This window comes from Penicillium bovifimosum (assembly GCF_028826915.1).
Source record: "Penicillium bovifimosum strain IBT 22155 chromosome Unknown utg000006l_segment0_segment0, whole genome shotgun sequence".
NCBI classification, from domain to species: Eukaryota; Fungi; Ascomycota; class Eurotiomycetes; order Eurotiales; family Aspergillaceae; genus Penicillium; species Penicillium bovifimosum.
The window spans coordinates 818,272-840,724 of NW_026622715.1; the positions used below are offsets into that span (position 1 = coordinate 818,272).

General features: G+C 50.4%; 12 protein-coding genes across 12 annotated transcripts; 9 read left to right on the forward strand and 3 right to left on the reverse strand.

Annotated features, from left to right (window-relative positions):
* Nucleotides 1–580: 580 nt before the first annotated feature.
* Nucleotides 581–1,793, forward strand: N7515_007947 (t-SNARE syntaxin; the record flags this gene model as incomplete). The annotated part of the gene is made up of 3 exons (XM_056668691.1): nucleotides 581–839; nucleotides 897–1,705; nucleotides 1,761–1,793. 3 exons carry the CDS (start codon nucleotides 581–583, stop codon nucleotides 1,791–1,793), a joined length of 1,101 nt encoding a protein of 366 aa, XP_056518521.1.
* A 343-nt stretch (nucleotides 1,794–2,136) lies between these two features.
* Nucleotides 2,137–4,663, reverse strand: N7515_007948 (transcription factor domain-containing protein; the record flags this gene model as incomplete). The annotated part of the gene is given in 8 exon segments (XM_056668692.1): nucleotides 2,137–2,629; nucleotides 2,701–2,791; nucleotides 2,804–2,954; nucleotides 3,011–3,430; nucleotides 3,478–3,794; nucleotides 3,849–4,336; nucleotides 4,390–4,597; nucleotides 4,651–4,663. 8 exon segments carry the CDS (start codon nucleotides 4,661–4,663, stop codon nucleotides 2,137–2,139), a joined length of 2,181 nt encoding a protein of 726 aa, XP_056518522.1.
* Nucleotides 4,664–5,387: 724 nt separating this feature from the next.
* On the forward strand, nucleotides 5,388–6,083 carry N7515_007949 (MAPEG family protein; the record flags this gene model as incomplete). Its single annotated transcript, XM_056668693.1, has 3 exons — nucleotides 5,388–5,401; nucleotides 5,485–5,533; nucleotides 5,586–6,083. 3 exons carry the CDS (start codon nucleotides 5,388–5,390, stop codon nucleotides 6,081–6,083), a joined length of 561 nt encoding a protein of 186 aa, XP_056518523.1.
* Nucleotides 6,084–8,862: 2,779 nt separating this feature from the next.
* N7515_007950 (uncharacterized protein) lies at nucleotides 8,863–9,303 on the forward strand (the record flags this gene model as incomplete). Its single annotated transcript, XM_056668694.1, has 1 exon — nucleotides 8,863–9,303. The coding sequence occupies one exon, from the start codon at nucleotides 8,863–8,865 to the stop codon at nucleotides 9,301–9,303; it is 441 nt and encodes a 146-aa protein (XP_056518524.1).
* A 1,349-nt stretch (nucleotides 9,304–10,652) lies between these two features.
* Nucleotides 10,653–12,887, forward strand: N7515_007951 (Zn(II)2Cys6 transcription factor; the record flags this gene model as incomplete). Its single annotated transcript, XM_056668695.1, has 4 exons — nucleotides 10,653–11,029; nucleotides 11,085–11,112; nucleotides 11,163–11,624; nucleotides 11,679–12,887. The coding sequence occupies 4 exons, from the start codon at nucleotides 10,653–10,655 to the stop codon at nucleotides 12,885–12,887; spliced, it is 2,076 nt and encodes a 691-aa protein (XP_056518525.1).
* A 124-nt stretch (nucleotides 12,888–13,011) lies between these two features.
* Nucleotides 13,012–13,200, forward strand: N7515_007952 (uncharacterized protein; the record flags this gene model as incomplete). Its single annotated transcript, XM_056668696.1, has 1 exon — nucleotides 13,012–13,200. One exon carries the CDS (start codon nucleotides 13,012–13,014, stop codon nucleotides 13,198–13,200), a length of 189 nt encoding a protein of 62 aa, XP_056518526.1.
* Nucleotides 13,201–13,332: 132 nt separating this feature from the next.
* Nucleotides 13,333–14,913, forward strand: N7515_007953 (putative FAD binding monooxygenase; the record flags this gene model as incomplete). Its single annotated transcript, XM_056668697.1, has 1 exon — nucleotides 13,333–14,913. The coding sequence occupies one exon, from the start codon at nucleotides 13,333–13,335 to the stop codon at nucleotides 14,911–14,913; it is 1,581 nt and encodes a 526-aa protein (XP_056518527.1).
* An 803-nt stretch (nucleotides 14,914–15,716) lies between these two features.
* Nucleotides 15,717–17,169, forward strand: N7515_007954 (putative phosphatidylglycerol specific phospholipase C; the record flags this gene model as incomplete). Its single annotated transcript, XM_056668698.1, has 2 exons — nucleotides 15,717–16,295; nucleotides 16,363–17,169. 2 exons carry the CDS (start codon nucleotides 15,717–15,719, stop codon nucleotides 17,167–17,169), a joined length of 1,386 nt encoding a protein of 461 aa, XP_056518528.1.
* A 2,113-nt stretch (nucleotides 17,170–19,282) lies between these two features.
* On the forward strand, nucleotides 19,283–19,533 carry N7515_007955 (uncharacterized protein; the record flags this gene model as incomplete). Its single annotated transcript, XM_056668699.1, has 2 exons — nucleotides 19,283–19,462; nucleotides 19,522–19,533. The coding sequence occupies 2 exons, from the start codon at nucleotides 19,283–19,285 to the stop codon at nucleotides 19,531–19,533; spliced, it is 192 nt and encodes a 63-aa protein (XP_056518529.1).
* Nucleotides 19,534–19,848: 315 nt separating this feature from the next.
* On the reverse strand, nucleotides 19,849–20,112 carry N7515_007956 (uncharacterized protein; the record flags this gene model as incomplete). Its single annotated transcript, XM_056668700.1, has 1 exon — nucleotides 19,849–20,112. One exon carries the CDS (start codon nucleotides 20,110–20,112, stop codon nucleotides 19,849–19,851), a length of 264 nt encoding a protein of 87 aa, XP_056518530.1.
* Nucleotides 20,113–20,382: 270 nt separating this feature from the next.
* N7515_007957 (SCO family protein) lies at nucleotides 20,383–21,459 on the forward strand (the record flags this gene model as incomplete). Its single annotated transcript, XM_056668701.1, has 3 exons — nucleotides 20,383–20,892; nucleotides 20,948–21,272; nucleotides 21,338–21,459. The coding sequence occupies 3 exons, from the start codon at nucleotides 20,383–20,385 to the stop codon at nucleotides 21,457–21,459; spliced, it is 957 nt and encodes a 318-aa protein (XP_056518531.1).
* Nucleotides 21,460–21,749: 290 nt separating this feature from the next.
* N7515_007958 (molybdopterin synthase catalytic subunit) lies at nucleotides 21,750–22,286 on the reverse strand (the record flags this gene model as incomplete). Its single annotated transcript, XM_056668702.1, has 1 exon — nucleotides 21,750–22,286. The coding sequence occupies one exon, from the start codon at nucleotides 22,284–22,286 to the stop codon at nucleotides 21,750–21,752; it is 537 nt and encodes a 178-aa protein (XP_056518532.1).
* Nucleotides 22,287–22,453: the final 167 nt, after the last annotated feature.

The following is a 22,453-nucleotide window of genomic DNA, read 5'->3' on the forward strand; positions in this document are numbered from 1 at the left end:
GCAAGTTGCGGTTGGACACGAGGAAACAAGATTAGTGCACGAGAATGACGTTGACGTGTTTCCCGAGGTAGATGAGGACAAAGCAACAGGACATTAAGACAGTAAATGCGACTGCAGCAAGTAAGATCTGAAACAAAGAAATAAACGGGGCTCAGTACTTGGCCCCTGATCTTTTCGAAGCTACGTAAGGTAGAAATGCGCTTTCTAAATTTGGATTGCGGGGCTTATGTAAGAGTTTGTCCAGCTGCCTTACTGACGGGGGTTTACTGGGATTTTGTATAGTTTGACATTTTGATATGTTTGTCTCTCATCTTCTTATTTGACGAGGATTTAGTTGTTTTGTTTCGTTCCTGTTGAGTCCTCTTACTTCAGGTACCTGCAACCGGACACGTCTTCGCCCCCGACGCCCCCTTATCGATTGCAGATCGACCACCACACTTCACTTTCACCAATTCAACCCTCCGAGTCAGCACAAATTACGAGAGAGTCGCCCTCTTGTGCCTTCCTGTCTTCGATTAGATACATCTTGGACCGTTCACTTCTTCGCAATTCCACTATCCTTCACAACCTCCCGCACAAAATGACCGGGCCATCGATACAAGACCGGACCGGCGAGTTCAGCGCCATCCTAAGCCAGACCCAAAAGCGACTAGGGGCATCGAAAGTCGGAACACAGCGCCAGGCTCTGTTGACTGATGCGCAAAGACGTCAATCAAATATGTCGCCTACAGGTGCCGCGCAAGAGGCAAAGGTGGCAAGGTCGGAGTTTGCGCGGCGGGCACGAGATATCGGAAGGGGGATCACCGGAACAATGGCCAAATTGCAGCGACTGGCTGAATGTGAGTGTGTGGAAAAGCAAGGCCGAGAATGCCAGCCAATCTAACCACGAAGAATAGTGGCGAAACGGAAAACGCTGTTCGACGACCGACCTGTGGAGATTTCCGAATTGACGTACGTGATCAAACAAGATCTTGCCGGGTTGAACCAAAGCATTGCCTCGCTGCAGGCGCTCACCCAAGCACAACACCCCAAGTCAACCCGTTCTAAGACAGACCAGGAGGGAGAACACAATGATAATGTAAGTGAGACACGAGAAGACAAGCACGGACGCGTTGCTGATGGCCTTCACCAGGTTGTTGTTATGTTGCAGGGAAAGTTGGCCGATGTAGGTGCCAGTTTCAAGGAGGTGCTCGAGGTCCGCACGAAGAACATCCAAGCATCCCGAACACGAACCGAGAACTTTGTCTCCTCCGTATCCTCGAAGTCACACAGTGCCCTTGACACACAGCGCTCAGATTCTCCTTTGTATAATCCATCGGGACGACGGACACCGCAGCCTGGATACCAGGGCAATTCTTCCGACCTATTGACGCTTGAGCCCTCAAACCCTTCGCCATTAGGGCGGCCATCGTTCCAATCAGACCAGCAGCTTCTGGTCATGGAAGAGGGTGAATCGAGTAATACATATGTGCAAGCTCGAGGCGAAGCCATCGAGGCTATCGAGCGAACCATCAGCGAGTTGGGTGGCATTTTCGGCCAGCTGGCGCAGATGGTCAGCGAGCAGTCAGAAATGATTCAGCGCATAGATGCCAATACCGAAGATGTGGTCGACAACGTCCAGGGCGCGCAGAGGGAACTCATGAAATACTGGACGCGAGTGTCTGGGAATCGCTGGCTAATCGCGAAGATGTTTGGTATTCTGATGGTATGTTTATCTCGCCCTACATTTCTCTTGAACGATTAACTAATGACCGTGATAGATCTTCTTCCTTCTCTGGGTCTTGATTTCGTGATAGACACGATATCACCACTTTTTTCATACTGTATTATAATACCTGGCCCATGTGTTTCCGGCAGATCATGGCCCTTCTGCATGTCCGCACTCGCTGAGCATTCCTGTTTCTTTTTACACTGGCTAGACTCTGGGATGTCTGAACCATCACACTCTTTATCTTTTCCTTTCTGTTCGTGCTACCTGGGGCTGTGTCCCAAAGTGTCGCCTGCGTAAATACTCTTCATGTACTAATTGAATTCAATTGTTCGCCGTGGGCTAACCATGAGCGACTTCAATGAACTGGGTATCTGTGCCATTGCAACTTAGAACGGAACAGTTCTAATACTATGAAATGGATATTGCTACACATCCACATTTTGAGTATCATCAAACTGCGTCATGGCACTCCACAGTTCCGATTCCGCCCACCCTAACGAGGGCTGGTTATCGAACAATTCCCACACAAGACTATCATCCCATCCCTCTGCAGGCCGCGTTGCAGTAGAAATCCCGGCGCCGCGAAGACTGTCTATACCCTGGTCCATAGCTCGCCCTAATATATCCGGATAAGACCCAACCTGTCCCTCGGAATTTCCAACCATGTCCCCACCAGAAAGTACGGCAACTGGCTGCTCTGAGCGAAGCCCCCCGGATGTACCTTTAACTAGTGGCGCACACAGATCTAGGAACAGAGAGAAAAGCTTGTACAGCTTGCCGATGGAGGCATTGGCCTCGGCGAATTGGTGTAGATCATCAGTGATGTTTTTCATCATGTCGAAGTCTCTCTCGTTCGATGTGGCAATCACGTTACAGAATAGGGCAAAGAAGGGTGCTAACGGACATAGCAGCATTGTCCTGAGAGGCTGATTAGTGTCTAATCTTTTTGATTCTTGGGAGATGAGTTTTGAGAATAGGCTGCCCCATACCAAGTTAAGAAGTAAGGGTACGAGTCGATGGTATTGAGGTGGCTTGAGAATTCTTCCTGTAGAGCCCGGAGAGTGGTGAGTGCTTCCCGGGCTGTGTATAGACAGTTCTCGCAGACGAGCCGGGACTTGAGGACCGAGGAGCGCGCTCGGAAGATTGTTGTGAGAAGGGAGTAGTAGCTGAAGTCCATTGCCAGCCACTCGCGCCGCAGGTGGCTCCATGATTGAGCGAATTGCTGTTCCTGGTGTCGACGGGACTGACGATTGGATTAGTGGATGCTTGGTAAAACGTTCGAATACTTCTTTCTCTTACCATCTGCATATTTGCGTGGATGACGTGAGCTCGCGCTACTAGGTCGGATAGTATAATCTCCTTTTCTGCGTCCCCTATCGCCTTGGTGTCAAGCAAGATATCTAGTAACGCACTCTTCAGCTCTGAATACTCGACCATGCCTTTTATCATGGCGGATGTTGGTAGGTCGGGGTCGATGTGTATTAACTGTACTGGCCTGACTTTCAGATCCGGTAGAGAGGGTGGTCGGAGGAGCAGTAAGCTGAGTGTCTTATCGAAGTGGTAGCATGTGTACACGCAAGCGTGGATATTTCCCTCTATCTCGGTTCGTGAACTGATATTCGTGATACTGTGGTAGTTCAAGGCAACGATCATTCTTGATGCCAGTGCCGTGAGCATCCAACAACGTGACATGTTTCCCCGGTACTGCATCAAGCGTGCCTGTCATGGTCAGGATCTGTATGGCGCTGCACATAAGATAAACCTACTGCTGACAGTATTGATTGAAGCAATAGAAGACTGGGCGCGGCTGCCAGCGGAAGTTGATTCAAGATCTCGATGGCGCTGGCTTCATATCTCTTCTTTAATGTGCGGAAATGAATCCTTAAAGAGTCGCTTGTGATTAGTGGGCCCATCTTTGATATACAGCCCATGGCTTTCACCCAGACAGTTAGTCGGTAATGCTGGAGCACCTGCTCGGACTCTGTACGCTCGATAATCGCAAGGCCCATTTGCTCCAGAGTTCTGTCGGATATATGATCGGGCCAGGATACTGTTCCATGGGGACTAGTTATTCTGTCGGGTCCTGTATATATCAGTATTTTCCTTATATGAGCTCACTTAGTGGCCCAAAATTTACCAGGTAGCATCATATATAGTAATTCAGACGTGAGAGTCGGAGCTTCAAGACTTTCTTGCACATCCACCTCATCCATAGCCGCAGTCCCCTCCCACTGTAGTGTGGGATTAGACAACTGACCGACGAACTTGCGTGCTGATTCAAGTGCAGTGCGTCTATCTTCTGAAAGAGTCGGATTGCATTGGAGTTCATGTTCAATGTACTCCCTAGCCTCGCTGACATGATGCGTTGAGCCAGGGGAATGAACATGTTGCTGGGCCACAGTCTTGGACTTTCGGCGCTTGCTTGCTGGCGGCTGTAGCGGAGCTGCATCATGTGGCTCATACACTCGATGGCGCTTATGCATCTCTAGCGCCTCGTTAATACTCATAAGATTGGCCGAAGACGACGAGGATGCGCTGCTAGTAGTATGACTTGTTGCATATTCCTTTGGCTCTTTACTGCGTCCCTCTTCTAGCTTTGCGAGCCTTCGGGTTAATGCCTCCAACCTTAGCAGTGTTAGCTTGTGCTTTGCAAGAACTAGTATGATGAATGCGCATACCGAGAGACCCGTGGTCTATGGACTCGTGTTTGGCGAGTGCGAAGACATTCTACGTCCGCATCGACGCAGTTCACGCAAGGTACTTGACGATCGCATTTCACCTGCAGCGGATTCAGATGCGCATTAGTACGGGCGGCTTGAAAGTGTAGCACGGGAGTCCGGGACCAATGAATGTCTAATGTACCTTGCGAGTATGACACAAGTCGCACTGGTAATCTTGATGGTTAGCTTGACAAGTCGATAGTGATAGTACATCTAGACTGACCGCAGACATTGATATGGTATTGCTCCTCTTTGGAGGTTCTACTACAGGGAATCAACGCGATGCTGCAAAGTAGAAGTCTGGTTGAAGTCCGGGATGGTGGGTCGGGACCGGAATGCCGAGCCCCGACTCCCGAGTATCCCGAGTCTGAGGACCATCAATAACGTGTGCAAAGCTCTGTTTCTCTCGCCAGTCCCCTGGAGTTTTCTATTGATTTAGATACTACGATAGACAGCACTCTCTCCCATTGATTTTGAATTCGCGGTACTTCTGAAAACGCCCGGGCCACGATCGATGTCAAAATAAGTTCCTCCGTCATGGTCGTCATGATCAAGATCCACTCTTAAAGCCGTGCAGAATGCAGAAGAGTCACTCTAAACTGCATTGATTAGACTAAGTTTAGTCGCAGTACGTCTACCTACAGCGGGTACATTGCGAAGTACGGAGTATATTTACTCCGTACACGGGCAGTATCAATAATCAGGAAACCTCACATGGCCTATTAACCGAGGTGTGGAATGCGGAGAAATCTAATGAGATGGAACCGTTCCAATGTTTCAATTGGATGAGTTGCCTGATCACGTAGTCACCCGTTCCTCGGCAGGACCGTGCGACGGATCCTTCCCCCACACCAATAGTATTAAGGACAGGCCGTGTCCACTGCCTCCAATCATTCGTTCCTCTAGTTATCCCAGCTTTCACCTACTGTGTACTCCGTACTATTCCTCCCGAAATCATGTCCAACGGCATGTGAGTCTTGACTCTTGATCCTGTCCTCCAATATGTTATATGCAATCTCATATCACATACTAACCTTCAGCCCCATCAATTAGCAACAACCCATCCGGTATCTTCTTTACCGCAACTGCCCCGTTGTACCTGGTTAGTGTGACCCCTGATACATCGACAGACCCGCCCACTAACGAGGCCAAAGGTGTTCGCACCTGTCGCATCTGCAATCACAGCACCCAATGGCATTGTTCAAAATGCCATTAGCACCATGCTCAGTCTCGTGGGCGGCGATATAACATCCGATCGCGCAATCCCTGCACTTGCCCTCCTTTACGGATTTTGGAGTTTCGCCGGCAGTGGCGCTCTGTCCGTCGCCGGGCAGGCCATGTCCAGAGCCGTCGGCTACGACAACGATCACCCCCGCAAGCACCGCGCAAACTTGGACGGCCTCCCATTGCGCCTCGTGTCCGCCCATAATTCGCTGCTGGAGATCTTCCCTCTGTTTGCGACAGTGGCGTGTCTTGCCCAGGTGATTGCGCCCGGAGATCAACAGATTCGGAACCTTGTTGGTCTTCATGTGCTCGCGAAAACATTCGTTTTCTATCCTGCATATCTTGCTGGCCTTCCCCCTTTGAGATCGATGTCACACGTGATTTCTGTCTCGGCCCTTCTCAGGACTCTTTGGCTGCTCACGGTATAATCTGGCCCCTAGACTTGATCCCAAGTCTGGAGCTTCGAAATGCACCTGGGCTTGTATTCTGCGCAGGTGGGGCTACGGGTGTGTTCCGGAACAGATGTCGTCAGGGTTGACCAGTTGACCAGTTGGCTCAAAAGGCAATGAGCCTTTACGACAAGTTACCTAAGTTAGTTCGCAACCTAATGTGCCACAAGTAACAATGGATCTTTAGACTTCTCGTTATTCGGAAGTATCAAGGGTGGAAGTACCCCCCCCCCCCTTGTAACTGTCCATCCTGGATGGGTTTATATTGTAGGTACCCAGTACATCCACCATTTTAGTGTATTCCGCCTTTGCCCGGAAACCACCTGCATATTCTCATCACAACTACCTACATGTATCCAATGGATCTTCAACACACACCCCTATACGGAGTAGGTAGGTATATGTCAGAACAAGCCGTTCACCCTCGCTTCGCTCGGGCGGCTTGAAGGCGAAGTCCGTAGTCAGTAAGCTAATAACATACATCTAATTAACCTACTTTTACAGCTACTCTGTTGTATGGAAGCGCTGTACGGCCTCTGTCTTGAGCGGGGGTGACGGCATCTGTGGCAGGTTTTGAGCTGGACATTTCTGTCGTTGAGGAACGCGGTCAGGGGTCGTTTGTTACGGCGCCGGCTACAGAGCTTGGTAGACGGACGGGCGTTTTCGGAGGCGGAACGCTCACGCAGTGGTGTTGGACGAGAGGTAGGATTCGACATGGCAAGAGGCTGTAGAATTGAGATGGAAGCAACGCGTGAACAGGTAAACGAAGCCAGGGAGATGCAATGGCAGAGGCTAAACCCAAAGGGGGCATGCAGTTTCGCACAAGCCAATGATAACGCGAGAAAAAGAGAACGACGAATGGCAAAGCAGGAAATGGACGGGTTTCGAGAGCTTCCAGCCAACTGGTAAGCCTCCCACCAACTGGCAAACTATCCGCCAACTGGCAAGGCTATAGGTATCCCTACGATTTTCCCCAATGATCCCACTGCCACACGTGCCGCGTCTGATCTGGTGTCTGCCTTTCCACATGCAATGTCCGCTGTAAATTTTACTATAGGTCTGTTCAACGACGCAGCGATGTCAAAGTAGGAGTGTAGGTTTTGGGTATGGGTCGAATGTCGATGAAGTGACGTGATCGTGGACAATACGAAAAACGGTTCTACTTAGTGACAAGCCTGTCGTGGGTGACAATCATGTGATGATCAGACTGTTGAGAAGAAGCAAACGACAACTAAGGGAAGGAGCGAGCACGGAGGAGCATAAGAAGGAGTTCTTCTGCGCAGCTCTTCTTTCCTCTTCCCTTCTCCATCTCACCATAGGATCAAGTTATCTCTTTTGTTTCTTTTCCCTCTGACTTATAACAACCCACAGATCGTCATACAAATATTCTCACTGCTACTCGCGAGGTCCCAGGAGATCATGTCGCGTGTGTATCAAAGCGAGGCCGTTATGTCAGGACTCAGAAGAAGGTGCTGGGAAGTTTCTCGCGCACCTCCCCTCTGGTACGCCCGTTTACTGTTACAACCAACAGTGTGCTATGGAGAGCCTCTTTCCTCCGAACCTCCGTATTCGACATTAGGGATTGGCTTTTCTGCGACAGGGATGAATCAGAGAGACGGAAAACGCGTGGTGGATCAATGGATCGAATGGCGAAGTGAGAATGGGGATCACTATCGACATCAAAAGAGGATCTCACTCCATTGAAGTCAAATCCTGGTCTCCAGCATATGAGCCATCACTACATAATATCTATGTCACATCAGGCGGCAGCCAGATTATCGACAGGCGCATCAACACCGCAATCCTCATCACGAGAGGAAGAGATGGTTCCAGCCCTACGATTGAAGAAGAGCCAGCTCCAGGAGCATGCGAGGGCTAGTGTGGTTTTCCCACTATTACTCTCTCGCTTTCTTCAAGCATCATGGATAGACTCTGCCTCCTATAGATAATAGGTCTACCGTCACTGTGTCTCAGACTTCTGGTTTGACTGCGGAGGAGGCGATCATACACACTTTTCCTGCACTGGCAAAAAGCAACCCTGTCCTTGCATGGAGCTCCATGAATGCTACAGACCGAGTAAATCTTGACAAGGTGGCGAAGGCTGCGAGGATTGGCCTCAAGGGGCTTCTAGAGGCAGCCATCATCGCGACTCAGCGGATCCGGCGCTCACGATCAAGTTCAAGCTCGGTCATGGTAAATCCGGCGAATGAAGGAGTCAATAGCCTCGCTTACAGCGTTCTCGACACGCATACAAACAAGAAGGGAGAAGGCTTCCAGCGGATAATACACCCATTCAAGATGCATGTCGGCGTCCACTATGCTGCGGACGCACCGTGACCGATCGTCCCATCTCTTTCGAATGGAGCTACTTAACTCTCTGCCCTGGTGCATCTTCCCCCTTCCTGGGATGTTCATTCTCGCGATTCGGCGCGTCTTCCGACGTGCAGCAACAGCGCCTGGAAAATATATTGTCCCGATTCACTATGCTGGGCATGGGGCGATAAACACTGGACAGCTCTTTGCTGTTGAAGGCCGGTCCCGCCGAAGCCTCAATTTCCAGAGGATCATTGGCGGTGGCGGGGGATATCCAGGACATGGATATCGGAGACACAGACACTGTCTTCGTCCTGGATTGCTGTTATTCGCATGTCGCAACGCGGGCATCTAATCCCACGACTCGCACGGTCGAAATTCTTTCTGCGAGCGATGACAGCACTCCCGAGGCCTTTGCACCACCGCGCAATACCTTGACCGGAAAATGCGGGGCGAGATTGCTCGGCGCAAGCGCGATGGCCATCGCTTCGTGATATTTTCGGAGGTGATAGCGGCTATTCGAGCGAACAGCCCCGCTGTCAAGCCAACACATCAAGCGAAGTTAGGGGTATCCGTCTGCTTCCGTTTCACTGGCGTCACGCGGGTTCATCCGAGCACGATCACCCCTTCTCTGCGTGCAGTGTTTTCGGTTCGCATCGCCGAAAACATGACGCAGGAACAGCTCCAAAGGTTCCTCACGTGGATGGAGACCCTCCCACCTGCGTACACCATAGAACTCGACGGGATCTACAGCACAACCTCGACTCTCCTCATCTTCCAGAGCGCATATGCGCTGTTCGCGGATCTTGCTGGCTATCCTGGTGTCACCTTTATCTCGGATGTGACAAGCCCGAACCGTCGTAAATATCTCGACGAAGAGCAGTGACAAGAATACCTTTCATCTACTTGGAAGGAGAGCATACCATTCAGGCTGCCGGAATAGATCGGGCCACAACTTGGTCTAATCTCGCCCCACTTTACACATTTGGGGACATTTCTGCTGAGCCAGATGGATGCTGGGGCCCGGCCTCTGATAACAATCCTACGATCGTCATGGAGGTCGGAAACTCGGAGACGAGCGGCCACTTACTCCTTGACGATCGACATTGGCTAGAGGACATGCACTCATCCGTCAAAGTCAGTATTCTCGTCAAGCTCAAGAGGAATGCTGATGCCATCCTCTATCTGGGAGTTGAACCATTCCCGCTATCTCCGACCTCTCCGCTCACCCCTCACAAATCATCGACTGGCAAAACGCACCCAAATTTCCAGGAGCGGATATGGGCTAAGGAGCGAGAGAGATAGAAGGAGTAACTAGAAAATCAATTTAAAAACAAGCCATACTGGCAAAAACACAATCACTTGCACAGTGTTATTCAATAGGACCTCTGACAGCTCCACATCGCTTTGGCCATCCTTTTTCGTGTTTTACATAGGGAATTGGTTAAATATCATTGCGACGCTTGTTGCGACGCCTTACTTACGGCCAAAACGACCTCGGAGATAATTCGGCTTGAATTCTGTCCCTCCGATTGGTTGTCCTTCGACTCACGGATTTTGCCTCTCCGGTGACTTTCCGCCTGCCTTTCACGGCATAGGGCTAGGCGAAGCTGAGCGTCGCAGTTAATTCCCAAGACCATCGGGCGCCGGGAGACCTCGTAAGAGCTTCTCAACTTCTCTATACTGTACTTCCATCCCTTCGGGCTAAGATCTTATCCTCCTCCCTTCCAAGGTTCCATCTCTTCATAGTGGCAGGCACATACGAAATTATCATAATCATATAACTACCGAGTGGAGGCACTTAGGCACTAACGGGCACAAACTGCTTTTTAATAGGTACAGGCCTCGATGAACCCGATAATGTCTGCCCGGGAAAGAAGCATTCGATTCGGCAGAGTAGGTCGTGCGATGAATGACATATCCCTAGGCTGCAGGCTAGGTAGTCTGGAAAGTGGAAAAACACTAAACAGAAAGTCTGCCATGGAGTTCTTCCACATATTCGCAACTGGTTTATGGTAGGGTGGGGTGGGCGTGGTGGTACCGTGGTAGTGGGCTGAATGCCTGATATCCAAGGCATGATAGAGGTGCTCGGACCTCCCAACCACGACATTCTTCGAAGGTATCCAGCTATCCGCATCCTTTCTTCGTCGTCGCCATCTAATTGATCGACGGAACACCCAAATCATGAAAATCTATTCTGATAAAACTGGGGTCATCTAAAAGTGCACCGCAGCAATGGCTGATTCAACTGCTCCGTTGAATGGTGACCGGGCGACAGACTCGCCATCCAAACAACCCGCATCCTTTTCATGCACGGTCTGTCACAACCGGAAGGTCAAATGCGATAGGCAAGATCCCTGCTCAAATTGCTCAAAGGTGGGTGTCGAGTGTATCTACCGTGCTCCACCACCACGTCGTCGCAAAAGGGACAAAGAGACCACCGGGACTGAGTCTCAGGGACGTGAGAAGTCCCTCAAACGGAGTCCGGAAGTCGCAAAGGCTGCCTCGACCACTCACAATCTACCTGCTGGGAAAAATCGCCGAACGAAACCATTAGAAAATGGATCTGGGAGGATGATCCTGAAGGATGGAAAATCCATATACCTCGACAAGTGAGTTATCTGCTCTGCATTAGCCCAACGTCAGCCTTCTTACATGACTTATCAGCGGTCTTTGGACGAGTGTCAGCGACGAGGTTAGCTTTCTACAACTCCCTGTGATACCGTGTCTAACCACCCTTGCTAGCTCCCAAATGCAGCTGATGTACTGGGCAATGTATCAGATAGTGGTACCGATGACCTAGCCCAGGACATGGATGACGAGTATACGGTACTCTCAAGCTCTGCAACTAGATATGCTCTCACAGAACTTCATCCAGATCCCATACATATCTTCAAACTGTGGCAGACATTCCTCGAGAATGTGAACCCACTTACCAAAATCATACATGCCCCAACTGTGCAACAGCAAATTTTGGAAGCTATGAGTGATCTGTCCAAAGTAAGCCGAGAACTCGAAGTTTTGATGTTCGCTATATACTGCATGGCACTGGTTTCTATGGAGGCAGAAGATGTCGAAACATCATTTGGGGAAATCAAGGAAACTTTGCTATCAAAGTACAAACGAGGAGCCCAACTCGGCTTCAAGAACGCAGCGCTACTTCGTACATCCAGCTCAACGGTTCTTCAGGCATTCATGCTGTATTTGGTGGGCCCTCCTTGCTTTCATGTGGATCAGGTCCATACTGACGGAGTTCGGTAGCTTTGCATGCGCACTTTCTCTGACCCACATACTATTTGGACATTATGTGGAATTGCAGTTCGGGTTGCGCAACGAATTGGGATCCACCGCGATGGATCTGCACATGGACTTTCAGTATTCGAGACTGAGATGCGCCGTCGCATCTGGCTCCAGCTTATTCTCATAGATGCCACATCTGCACAATTCTGCGGTGTGGCATCAACACCCCTTCCAGCCACAATTGACGTTCAAGCACCAAAGAACGCAAATGACAGCGACCTTGACCCTCGCATGACCGTGGCTCACGATAAGCCAGGGCCGACAGAGATGATTTTTGTTCTAACTCGGAGTGCGCTTGGCAAATGGCTTCATCGACTGTCAAATCAAAGCGAGAGTCCTAACACCAGTCCGTGGGCTTTTTTGTCGTCGTCCTCGATGTCTCTAAGGGACAAGGATGAGGCCATTGATGAACTTGAAAGACACCTGGAAGGTGACTTTCTGTGCCACTGTGACAAATCCATTCCGCTACATATAGCAACAACAATTATGGCCCGTTCAGCTATATACTACACCCGGCTGATGGCACACCACCCTCGACAATACCAGTGTCCCAATAAACGCATCTCTGAAGCAGAGAAAGACATCATATTCGAGTATTCTCTCAAGATGACGGAGTACACTGACTATGCGCAGAACTGTTTAGTAGTACGGAAATTCTCGTGGCACATGATTAATCACATGCCGTGGGACGCCATAATCTTCATGCTATCAGAATTGCGGCATCGGACCGACCCGGAAGAGAAGGAAAAAGTCTGGCAGTTGATTGGAAATGTCTACTCTAGGCATCTCCAAGGGTTAGGCAAGAAAGGCCTCGGACTCCTCCACAAGGCCATTCAAAGCCTGATGATTAAAGCCTGGCGGGCATACATTGAAGAGTGTAATCTCAACCACCGCACACCAACGCCTTGTCCAACCATTGTTGCATCCTTGTTAGCCAACGCACCAAGCAGCTCATGTCCCCAACCAGGAAGGCAGGGCCAGGTCGCCGAGAGTGGTGCCGAGTCACAAGGTCAACCCAGCCACGACCTTTCGGTTTCACAATTTGTACCGGAGGCTGAGAACTTTGATTTTCTATTTGGCGATAGCCCGCAGGATTGGTCTGGATGGGATAATCTTCTCAGCCAATTTCAAGGATCTTTAACAGATGATACAACGTATGGGCTGTCGTGACTCGAGTCTCAACCCTCAGCCTTGGGTCTCTACAGCTTGGACATGGCTGCCGATCGCTCGACATTCGGTCCCACGCACCATGTAGCAAGGACTTGCCATGCTGCAGATCCAGAGGTTCGACAAAATGCATCGTGTACAACACAAACAAGTCGTGGTCGCCCACGATTTTCTCGCCGAGCCGGCCGATCGGCAAGCGAAACCCCGAGCCCGCACGGGTCTCTTGGCTGTCACACGGCCCACACCCATCGGGGTCGGCGTTCGAAAGACCGACATTGAAGCTCAGGGCTCTCATGTGTTGATTGATTGGCTTTAGAATATTACAGTTCTCGCCTGTTATAGCGCTGACTTTGTACCTAAAAGACTCACTTTCTACGTGGGAATCATCTCTTATCACTTTTTTTTCTTTTTTCTATATTGATACATCCTCCATACTCAACCTGCCAAGATGAGAACCCCAACAGATGTCTACGATGTCCTAATTGCGGGTGCAGGTCCAACTGGTCTCGTTCTCGCTCTGTGGCTCCATCACCAAGGTCTCAAAGTCCACATCGTTGACCAGGCAGAAGCTCCCGCAAAAGATTCTCGGGCGATCGTTGTCCATGCGCGCATAGTAGAACTGTATAGACAGCTCGGATTGGCCGATGATCTGCTTGAGCTCGGGTACAAGCTACCGGCTACAAATCTCTGGTTTGATGGGCAGCACAAGGCGCAAATTCCAATACGGGAATTCGGCCAAGACTTGACTGCATATCCGTTCTTGTTGATTGTGCCGCAATCTGAGCATGAAACAATGCTAGAGAGACGGCTGAATGACCTTGGTGTTCACGTTGAGCGGAAGACAAAGTTGCAGGACTTTGTGGATCACGATTCGAGCATCACCGCTACACTATCCCACCAGCCTGGAGGGACCTCATCTACCATCAACGCATCGTACATAGTTGGATGTGATGGGGCACATTCGGTTGTTCGTCGGAAAATCGGAGCCAAATACGAGGGCGACACGTATGAACCGCTGTTCTACATTGCGGATATCGAAGCTAGAGACGACACGTTCATCAATGGCGAAGGGCACCTGATATTCACGGACGATACTTACAATCTGCTTGTACCCTACAACAAAGCAGGTCATGTCAGAGTGGTCGGTCTCACAACCCAGAGGAACAATGATAACAATGACCATGGATCACCAACACACGAGCACGGGATCGCATTTGAAGACGTTCGGCCGCAGATCACGAAAGCAACGAACATTGATATCACAAAGGTCAACTGGTTCTCCACCTACCGGAGCCATCACCGCGTGGCCGAAAAATTCCGCCGCAATCGCGCATTTCTTGCCGGGGACGCGGCTCATATCCACAGCCCGGCTGGAGGACAGGGTATGAACACCGGCATCATGGACGCAATCAACCTGGCTTGGAAGTTGGCAACAGTCCTCAAACAGACAAACATGAGCGAAGATGCAAAACACCAACTTTTGGAATCCTACGAGTCGGAGCGCCGGTCTTTCGCTATGATGATAGTCAAATCGACCGACACAGGGTTCACCCTCATTACGTCGAAAGGATTCGTCCCCCACATTGTTCGAACCTGGGTCATTCCGTACCTTGCGCCACTGGCCTTGAAATTTGATGCCGCTAGGGGTCGGGTCTTCAAGGGACTTTCTCAGCTCATCTGCAACTACCGGGCGAGCAGTCTTAGTCGATCTGGAGAAGGGGCGGTTCAGGCCGGAGATCGGCTTCCATGGGCTGAAATGGACGAAGAGGACAACTTTTCAACGCTGCGATATGTCTGTTGGCAGCTTCATGCCTATGGGGAGATTCTCCCGCACCTTGAAGAATGGGCGCGGGATAATGGTGTGAAGGTCTTTGCATTCGATTGGCATGATCAGTATGTCAAAGCCGGGCTGGTGAAGGACGCCGTTTATCTGCTGCGACCTGACCAGTATATTGCAGGAATCTTTGAGGGTCCGAGTATCGAATCAGAGCTGAAGGAGTACTTCGCTACTCGGGGGCTTAAGTGCTAGACTGTCTTCATACCCTATTCTCTCCACTCTGCTCTTCAATATCAGCCGTTCAATGTGAGCCACCTATAGGTGGAAGTCCCCATTTAGCCGTTGTCCGTTTATGATGCGGCATTTGTATAATTTTACAGGCCAACCTACATGTGCATAATGTGCTTTACCTAGTTAAGATACCTATGGCACATAAGGGAAGGCAACTGGCCTTCGATACTAGAGTCCGCATGCGCCAAGAATGGCACTTGATTGGTGATTTGGCATCGGATTTAAGCCCGCCGGGAGTGATTTGATTGGTGTGCCTGCCAAGACTAGCCAAAAAGAGGTTCCGCGTCCCGCTATGGGTCCCTCTGGACCCACTTATATACTTCCAAACTAGTCCCCGGAGGGGACCAGGGTCCAGGGCTGCCCTCAATTGCACGTCTTCCTTTGCACCATTCTCTATGGAGGCCAGGCAATTGGTATGTCGGAATGTTCCGAAGGTCAGATTCAGAGCAATCTCTGGGTAACCCACTAATCCCACTCCAGCTTACCTTTGCGATAACTAGTCGATACCTCTAAGAGCTCCCATCCCAAGCATGTGGCCGCAATCACGTCTATCATTTGCCATAGAGACGCCCGCCCGCGGGGAAGTACACCGGCACGAATGCCGGCTGAACCCCGCCAGCGAGTCTTCGAGTCCGTCAGTATGTGGATGTTTTAATACGTCTACCCCAAGAACAACGATATAAAAGCCCCCTGAAGAAGCCTCTGAAATGGCCTCCTCACTCACTTTCATCAACATCTCTCCAACCTATTCCATTCCTCACAAGATGAAGACTAGCTCTCTCATTTCCTTGCTTGGTCTGTCCGGCAGCACCATGGCTGCAGCCGTAGCCAAGGGCAATCACGAGCCCTTTGGCTACAAGTCCGGATCAAAGGAGTCCATTGCCAACCTGAAGGACAAGATCGAGAATGTTGTGTGGATCCTGCTCGAAAACCGCGGATTCGACAACATCTTGGGTGGTGTAAAGAACCGCGGACTGGATAACGTTGTCAACAATGGTCCCTTCTGGAACCCCGAGAAAGTGAGTGATGCCAACAGCAAGAAATGGTACAGCCAGGCCAAGAACTACGACTCGGTTCTCCATGACCCCAACCACTCCGTCACCGGAGTGAACTACGAGCTCTACGGCACCTATAGCCCCGACAATGAGGCTATTGCCAACGGTACATTGCATGCCAATCTGGAAGGCTTTGTCGAGCGCCAGATGGTGTCCTATCCCAGTATCTCTGCCCAGCGAGCAACGGAGGAGGTCATGGGCTACTACACCGAGGACGAGATTCCAACCCTCGTTGACCTGGTTGACGAGTTTACCACCTTCAACTACTGGCACTCCTGTGTTCCTGGTGTAAGTGCAATCCGAACCCAATCTGAATTACAATCCGAGACAGAGATCTAACAATCACCCAACCCAGCCCACCAACCCCAACCGTCTCTGTGCAATTGCGGGTACACCTGACGGCCACGGCAGTAACGACGAAAGCTTCGACGTATCCGGCATCAGCATCCCCAGCGTCTTCGAAGTCGCCTCGGAGAAGAACATCTCATGGCTCAACTACGACGGCACCAACGGCGCCTTCCAGCCAGACTCCATGTTCTTCGACTGGACGGCCAAAAACGCCAAGAAGAACGTTGTCCCGCTCGAAAACTTCTTCCAGGACGCTTACCTCGGCCTCCTCCCCCAACTATCATACATCAACCCCTCCTGCTGCGGCCTTAACACAAACTCCATGCACCCAACCGGAAACGTCTCCTTCGGCCAGGTTCTCGTGAAACAAGTCTACGACGCCGTCCGCGCAAGCCCACAATGGGACAAGACGCTTCTGCTCATCACCTTCGATGAAACAGGCGGGTTCTTCGACCATGTCGCGCCCCCGCTGGCTGTTCGTCCGGATGATAAGAGCTATACCGAGTCTGCGCCTGATGGCAGTAAATACACCCTTAACTTTGATCGTCTGGGTGGACGGATGCCGACTTGGTTGGTCTCGCCGTATACGCCTCGTGGACATGTTGAGAATTACGGGACCGACCAGGTCACTGGGAAGTCGTCTTCGTACAGTGCTACTTCGGTGCTGAAGACTCTTGGGTACTTGTGGGATTTGAAGGATATGAGTCCTCGTGTGGAACACTCGCCTGCCTTTGACCACCTTATTGGCACGAAGGCGCGAAGGTCGACTCCAGCTACTCTTAAGAACCCTCATCCGTTCCCCGATGCTGTTTGAGAGTTTTAAGAACCGATGTCCTGGCTTGGTCAAACTACTGTCTAGTGTCTGATGTGAGATGAAGAAAAAATAGTTTATCATACCTGTATCTTGAGTGTGAGGCTGAAATGAAGATTGTTCAACTCCCATTTTCCACCCTATTTCGCACCCGGCCTCTCCTCTCTAGCTCGCAGACTTTTGACGTCGCCATCTTTCCCTACCGACAGACTGCTAAAGCCATTGCCGCTTCTAATCTGAATCCTCGGAAATACTTCCCAATTAAGGCGGTTTGGCCGAGTGGTCTAAGGCGATTGACTAGAAATCAATTCTCTTCGGAGGCGCATGTTCGAATCATGCAGCCGTCGTTACTTTTTTGTCCTTTGAAGGTCTTCTGTATGGGAAGTGACGCGTTGCCGATTGATCTTGGAGGGTTACATTTTGTTGGACAACGTCATTTGGGCGCAGATATGCTTGTATGCATGGCGCGGCTGAAGTTTTTGGCGGCGCACTGCGACTTCTTTACCGAATGAAAGAACTCCCCCTACCATTCATAGTACAGAAGACAGCTTGTAATGTGGTCTGCAAGACCTCTGTCCTCTCGACCACCAATTGAAGGGGGTATGCAAGATCGTACTATGTAGACAACCATCGCTGAGAATCCAAGTCCATCTGTAACTACGAAAGCTCTTATTGGAATGACATTTTGGTAATATCATACTATGGATTCGGTACGGATTTCTTCACCTCCGGGGCTAGCCGTAACTAGTTCGTCAACTTTATACCGCGGGTTAGCGTCTGCCAAGGCATCACAGACACTACGAACAAACTGCCCACAGCTCTCGTACACTCATCGTCCAAGCTCCAGACTTATATCCGATCAGGTAACCCTTGTTGTTGCAGCTCATACGACTTGACCTGAAAGTCTTCCCTTGGAACGGCGGCTAATGCAAACCATCGGATATCAACAGGTCTGAATTTCTATGAAGCCCCTGGCTGGCAATTTGTATGGGCATAACAATGACTAATCTAAGTGGGATATGGTATCTCCGTTCTCCGATCTCCACTGCTGCTGTTGTTCCGACACATCCCCTCAGCGGTTAGCGAGTGTTGAAATCTACTCAGTGAGCCTGATTTTGAGCACCCTCATAAAAGCGGCGGCAGCTTAGATAGGAAAGCTCCACCCGGCAGAGGAAATCCTCTACATAGTCACCTATGTAGACTGTTTAAGTCTTTCGCCGTTCATTTGGAATATTAGTGGCACATGCCTCGTATAGTTACACCCTTGTCTTTGAATACGTAATATTATCAAAAAAGAAAGCCCAGGTTGAGCCTATGAACAAATGAAGATCGACAATGCATTACATTCAGCTTATACTCTTGATATTCCATAACGTTACGCTCTCTGTCTCTTCTGATCTTCTCCCTCCGGCCAATCTATGCTTCTCCAAGAGATCTCTTGAAGCTCAATGGAGCGGTACAGTTACTTTCAACATGATTCTCCAATGGAAGACTGAATTTCGTACATGTTAATCCATAATCTGTCTACAGCCATATTTCGAATTCGCCTGCCCAATACGCCCTAACGCCAAGGCACTGGCGGCCTTACAATAAAACCCGTTGTTAAGATGGGATCTATGTAGTATCAAGATCGACGGGGTCTATTGCCAAGATGACAACTAGAGCCTCCATTCGAGAGTGCTGGTTACACAATAGGACCTTACTCCACTCCCCCGCAATGCACTGTTAATTCTAGGGTGTCTGAGGTCTCTGCATAATCATTCACGGCTGCCTCCCTCCAGCCTTATGCCAAGGGCTCCAGGTCACTATATCAAAGGGTCTAACGTGCAGAATAAGGCGTCCGAGTTACTGCAAGGCGTCCGACTTCTCATGCTTGCCAAGATGATCTTCATTCTCTTCCTAAACAGGAACAATAAAACTAGACAGCTATACTGGCATCTGTTGCGGCACTTTAAGGTATAAATATCCATCGGTGTGTTCCTCAGAATCCCAATTTCTTTATTCATCAATCTTTTCTAACATATCATCTTTCTATCTGATTCTCTATACTACAATCTTCCGGTATGGCAACACCTCCTCTTCAAAAGACCTCCGCTAACTCTCTCAGTCCATCAACATGAAGTATATGTTCTTGATCGCCACTTTCCTCGGCCTGGCTATGGCCGCTGGCAACTGCCCTGACTTCCCTTCCTGCCATTGTCCCGGGGACCTCTGCAGAATCGGTAGTGGAACACCCGGTGACGGCGTATGCTGCGAAGGCAAGAAGTGTGTGCGGAAATCCGGAAGTGAGAACTGGGTGAGTCTTTTGTCTCCCCATGACTTATTTAACAATGTCACTAATATCTTTGGTATCAGTACTGCAAGTAATGAGCTTTGTCGAGTTACTAGACGGTGTCATGAATCGGCTGTCTGGAGGGTGGGTTTGGTTGGTACTACAGTTTTGGATTTCAGGACCTAGAGTCGTTCCAATATCAAAATCAATGCTCCCATCCCTGATTTTATCTGAGAATCTGTATGTAGTCTGGTCGCCTGCTCACCAGGGTAGAAGAGAATTTTGAGATCAAGACAATTGGTTTCGTTTCATTACATACATCCATGTTAGGGCTATGTTACTGTGGCGATCACAACAAAATTGGGGTCCTCAAATCATATCTCCTGCAACTGGCAGGCCTTTAAATTTCATCACTGCTTCTTTGGAACAAAGCGGAATGCAATGAGATTTTTAGTCTGACTACCATCGACCTCAACATACTCGCGGAATCGCTCAAACCCAGATTTCAGTAGCACCCTCTGACTACCAGCATTTTCAGCTTCGGTAATAGCAATCAGGTGCTCATCAACTACACCTTCCCCGACGACCGTTTCCTTGTGAACCCTGGCCAACCCCTGTGGACATGAGGAGATAGGGCCGCTTGGCGGCTTGACTGGCCTGTTGCCGGCATCCATGATATGACCGGCTATAGTTGGGGGGCATGCCGGTCGCTGTACTGTGTACACGGTTAGCTAGGATGAAAAAATAACAAGAGGGCAGCAAGAACAATGGTTGTTGAAGGAAGAGGGCTTTGAACCATATGAGTGCAGTATAGTTTCATGCCTAAGGCAAACACACTAAACTCTATTGAGGTGTCGATCTGGAGATTCTCGAATTCCACACCCGCCGCAGTCAATTGATCATCAACCCTCCCTCTTCCCAACCACAGTCTCAAAGTAACCAAAATGTCTTCTCCAATGAGACTGGCAAGTGGCCTTCTAGGCCGAGCCACCCGCAATTCTACTATCGAATCCGCCCCGACACAACGCATCCTTCCTCTCCTTCGGAACAACGCCGTGCAATGCCGAGCCTACAGCCAAGCACAACGTCCACGATGCGAACAAAGCATGCGTACCATGATAAACACACAGAATAACTTCTCAACCTCCGCTTTCCGCGCAAAAGGCAAGACAATGGGCCAGATGAAACAGCGCAACGCGACCGGCCCATTCTCGTGGAAGGCCGCGCTGCTTTTCGTGCTGACCGGCGCCGGAATGACGCTGTACTTCCGGGTTGAAAAGGCCCGTCTGGAGCGGAAGCGCATGACGGAGATGAGCAAGGGCGTTGGCAAGCCGAAGGTCGGCGGTCCGTTCGTGTTGAAGGATCTCGACGGGAAAGAGTTCACGGCAGAGGACCTGAAGGGGAAATACAGCTTTGTGAGTGATTTATCGGATGACTGGGAAGAAATGAAAAGGGTGGACCTGGTATACTTGGATGGGATTTTGCTAACAAGACCTTGCTTCATTGTAGGTCTACTTCGGCTTCACTCACTGCCCGGATATTTGCCCCGACGAGTTGGACAAAATGGCCGAGATCATCGAGAAGGTCAAGGCCGCTACTAAGGATGAGAAGCTCTTCATGCCTGTTTTCATTACTTGCGATCCTGTCCGCGATACCCCCGAGGTGCTCCGCGAGTACCTGAAGGAGTTCCATCCCGGCATTGTCGGTCTGACTGGCACGTACGAACAGATTAAGCACGTCTGCAAGCAGTACCGTGTGTACTTCAGTACTCCTAAGGATGTCAAGCCTGGCGAGGACTACCTCGTGGACCACAGTATCTACTTCTACCTGATGGGTGAGTGCGCAGAAGACTCCATAACCTGGGTTTTTATGTTTCAGGATGCTGACTATCTATCATAGATCCCGACAACGATTTCGTCGAGTGTATCGGGCGCCAGGACACCCCCGAGTCTGCTTCCAAGGTCATCTTAGAGCACATCAATGACTGGAAGCGGGAGGGAAAGCCTCTCAAGACGGAGTAAGCATCTTGCATTCATGTATCTTCGCAAACTGTACAATATTTCTATTCAATCATCTGAATACCCTACTCACATCGTGGCCATGCTCCAAATCCTTCTGTCACTCATAGGTACCCGCACGTATAATCGAGATATCCGGACAACCCCCAGCCGAACCAAGTATGCAATGTAAAATCCGAGGTCCAAAAGCCCAATGCATCCCAGAAACACCAGTCCAGCGCAGCAACCTGTAATTTCAAACACATCAGCATCACCCACAACCCAGGGAGAGACATAACCAACCATCCGACTCCCTAAACCGCCTTATCCCCCAAAAGCCTCCCCTCAGAATCCCGATCCGCATTAGCCCTCCACTCCATCCTCCCATCAACGAATTCCTCCCTCTTCCAAATCTCCGCTTTCTCCTTACAAGCCTCCAGCACCTCCTCGCCAGCCCTCCACGCCGCCTTCCGATGCCCCGCACTAACCGCAATAGCAATAGAAGCCTCCCCAATCGGCACAGACCCCAGCCGATGCGCAATACTCACGCCCTCAAGTCCGTGCGTCTCGACAGCGGTCTCGGCGATGGTCGTTAGCGTCTTCATCGTCAGAGGCGGGTAGGCTGTGTAGCTGAGTTGGGAAACGGAACGGCCCTCGAAGGTGTCGCGCGTTGTGCCGAGGAATAGAACGTTTGCGCCTGCTGCTGGTGAGGCGGTTTCGGAGAGATAGGTGTTTGCATCGAGGGGGTTGTAGGTTAGTGTTAGATGGATGTTTTTGGTTGGATCGTGGTAGTGGCGCGGGTAGGTTCTTGGGTCGAGGTGTGGTGGGAGCGTTGGTTCGGTGGATGTCATTTTGGGGAGGGAATTGGGGGTATTGAGGGGATGTTTGGAGGAGATCGTGCGTAATTCTGGGGAGGGTTGCGTCTGTTTCTCGGAGGGACCTCGAGGCTTATCTGCTGCGGGGAGCGGCGGATAAGAGCTCTGGACCCGCCCCGATTTTGCGGAGTGCGCCGGAGCCT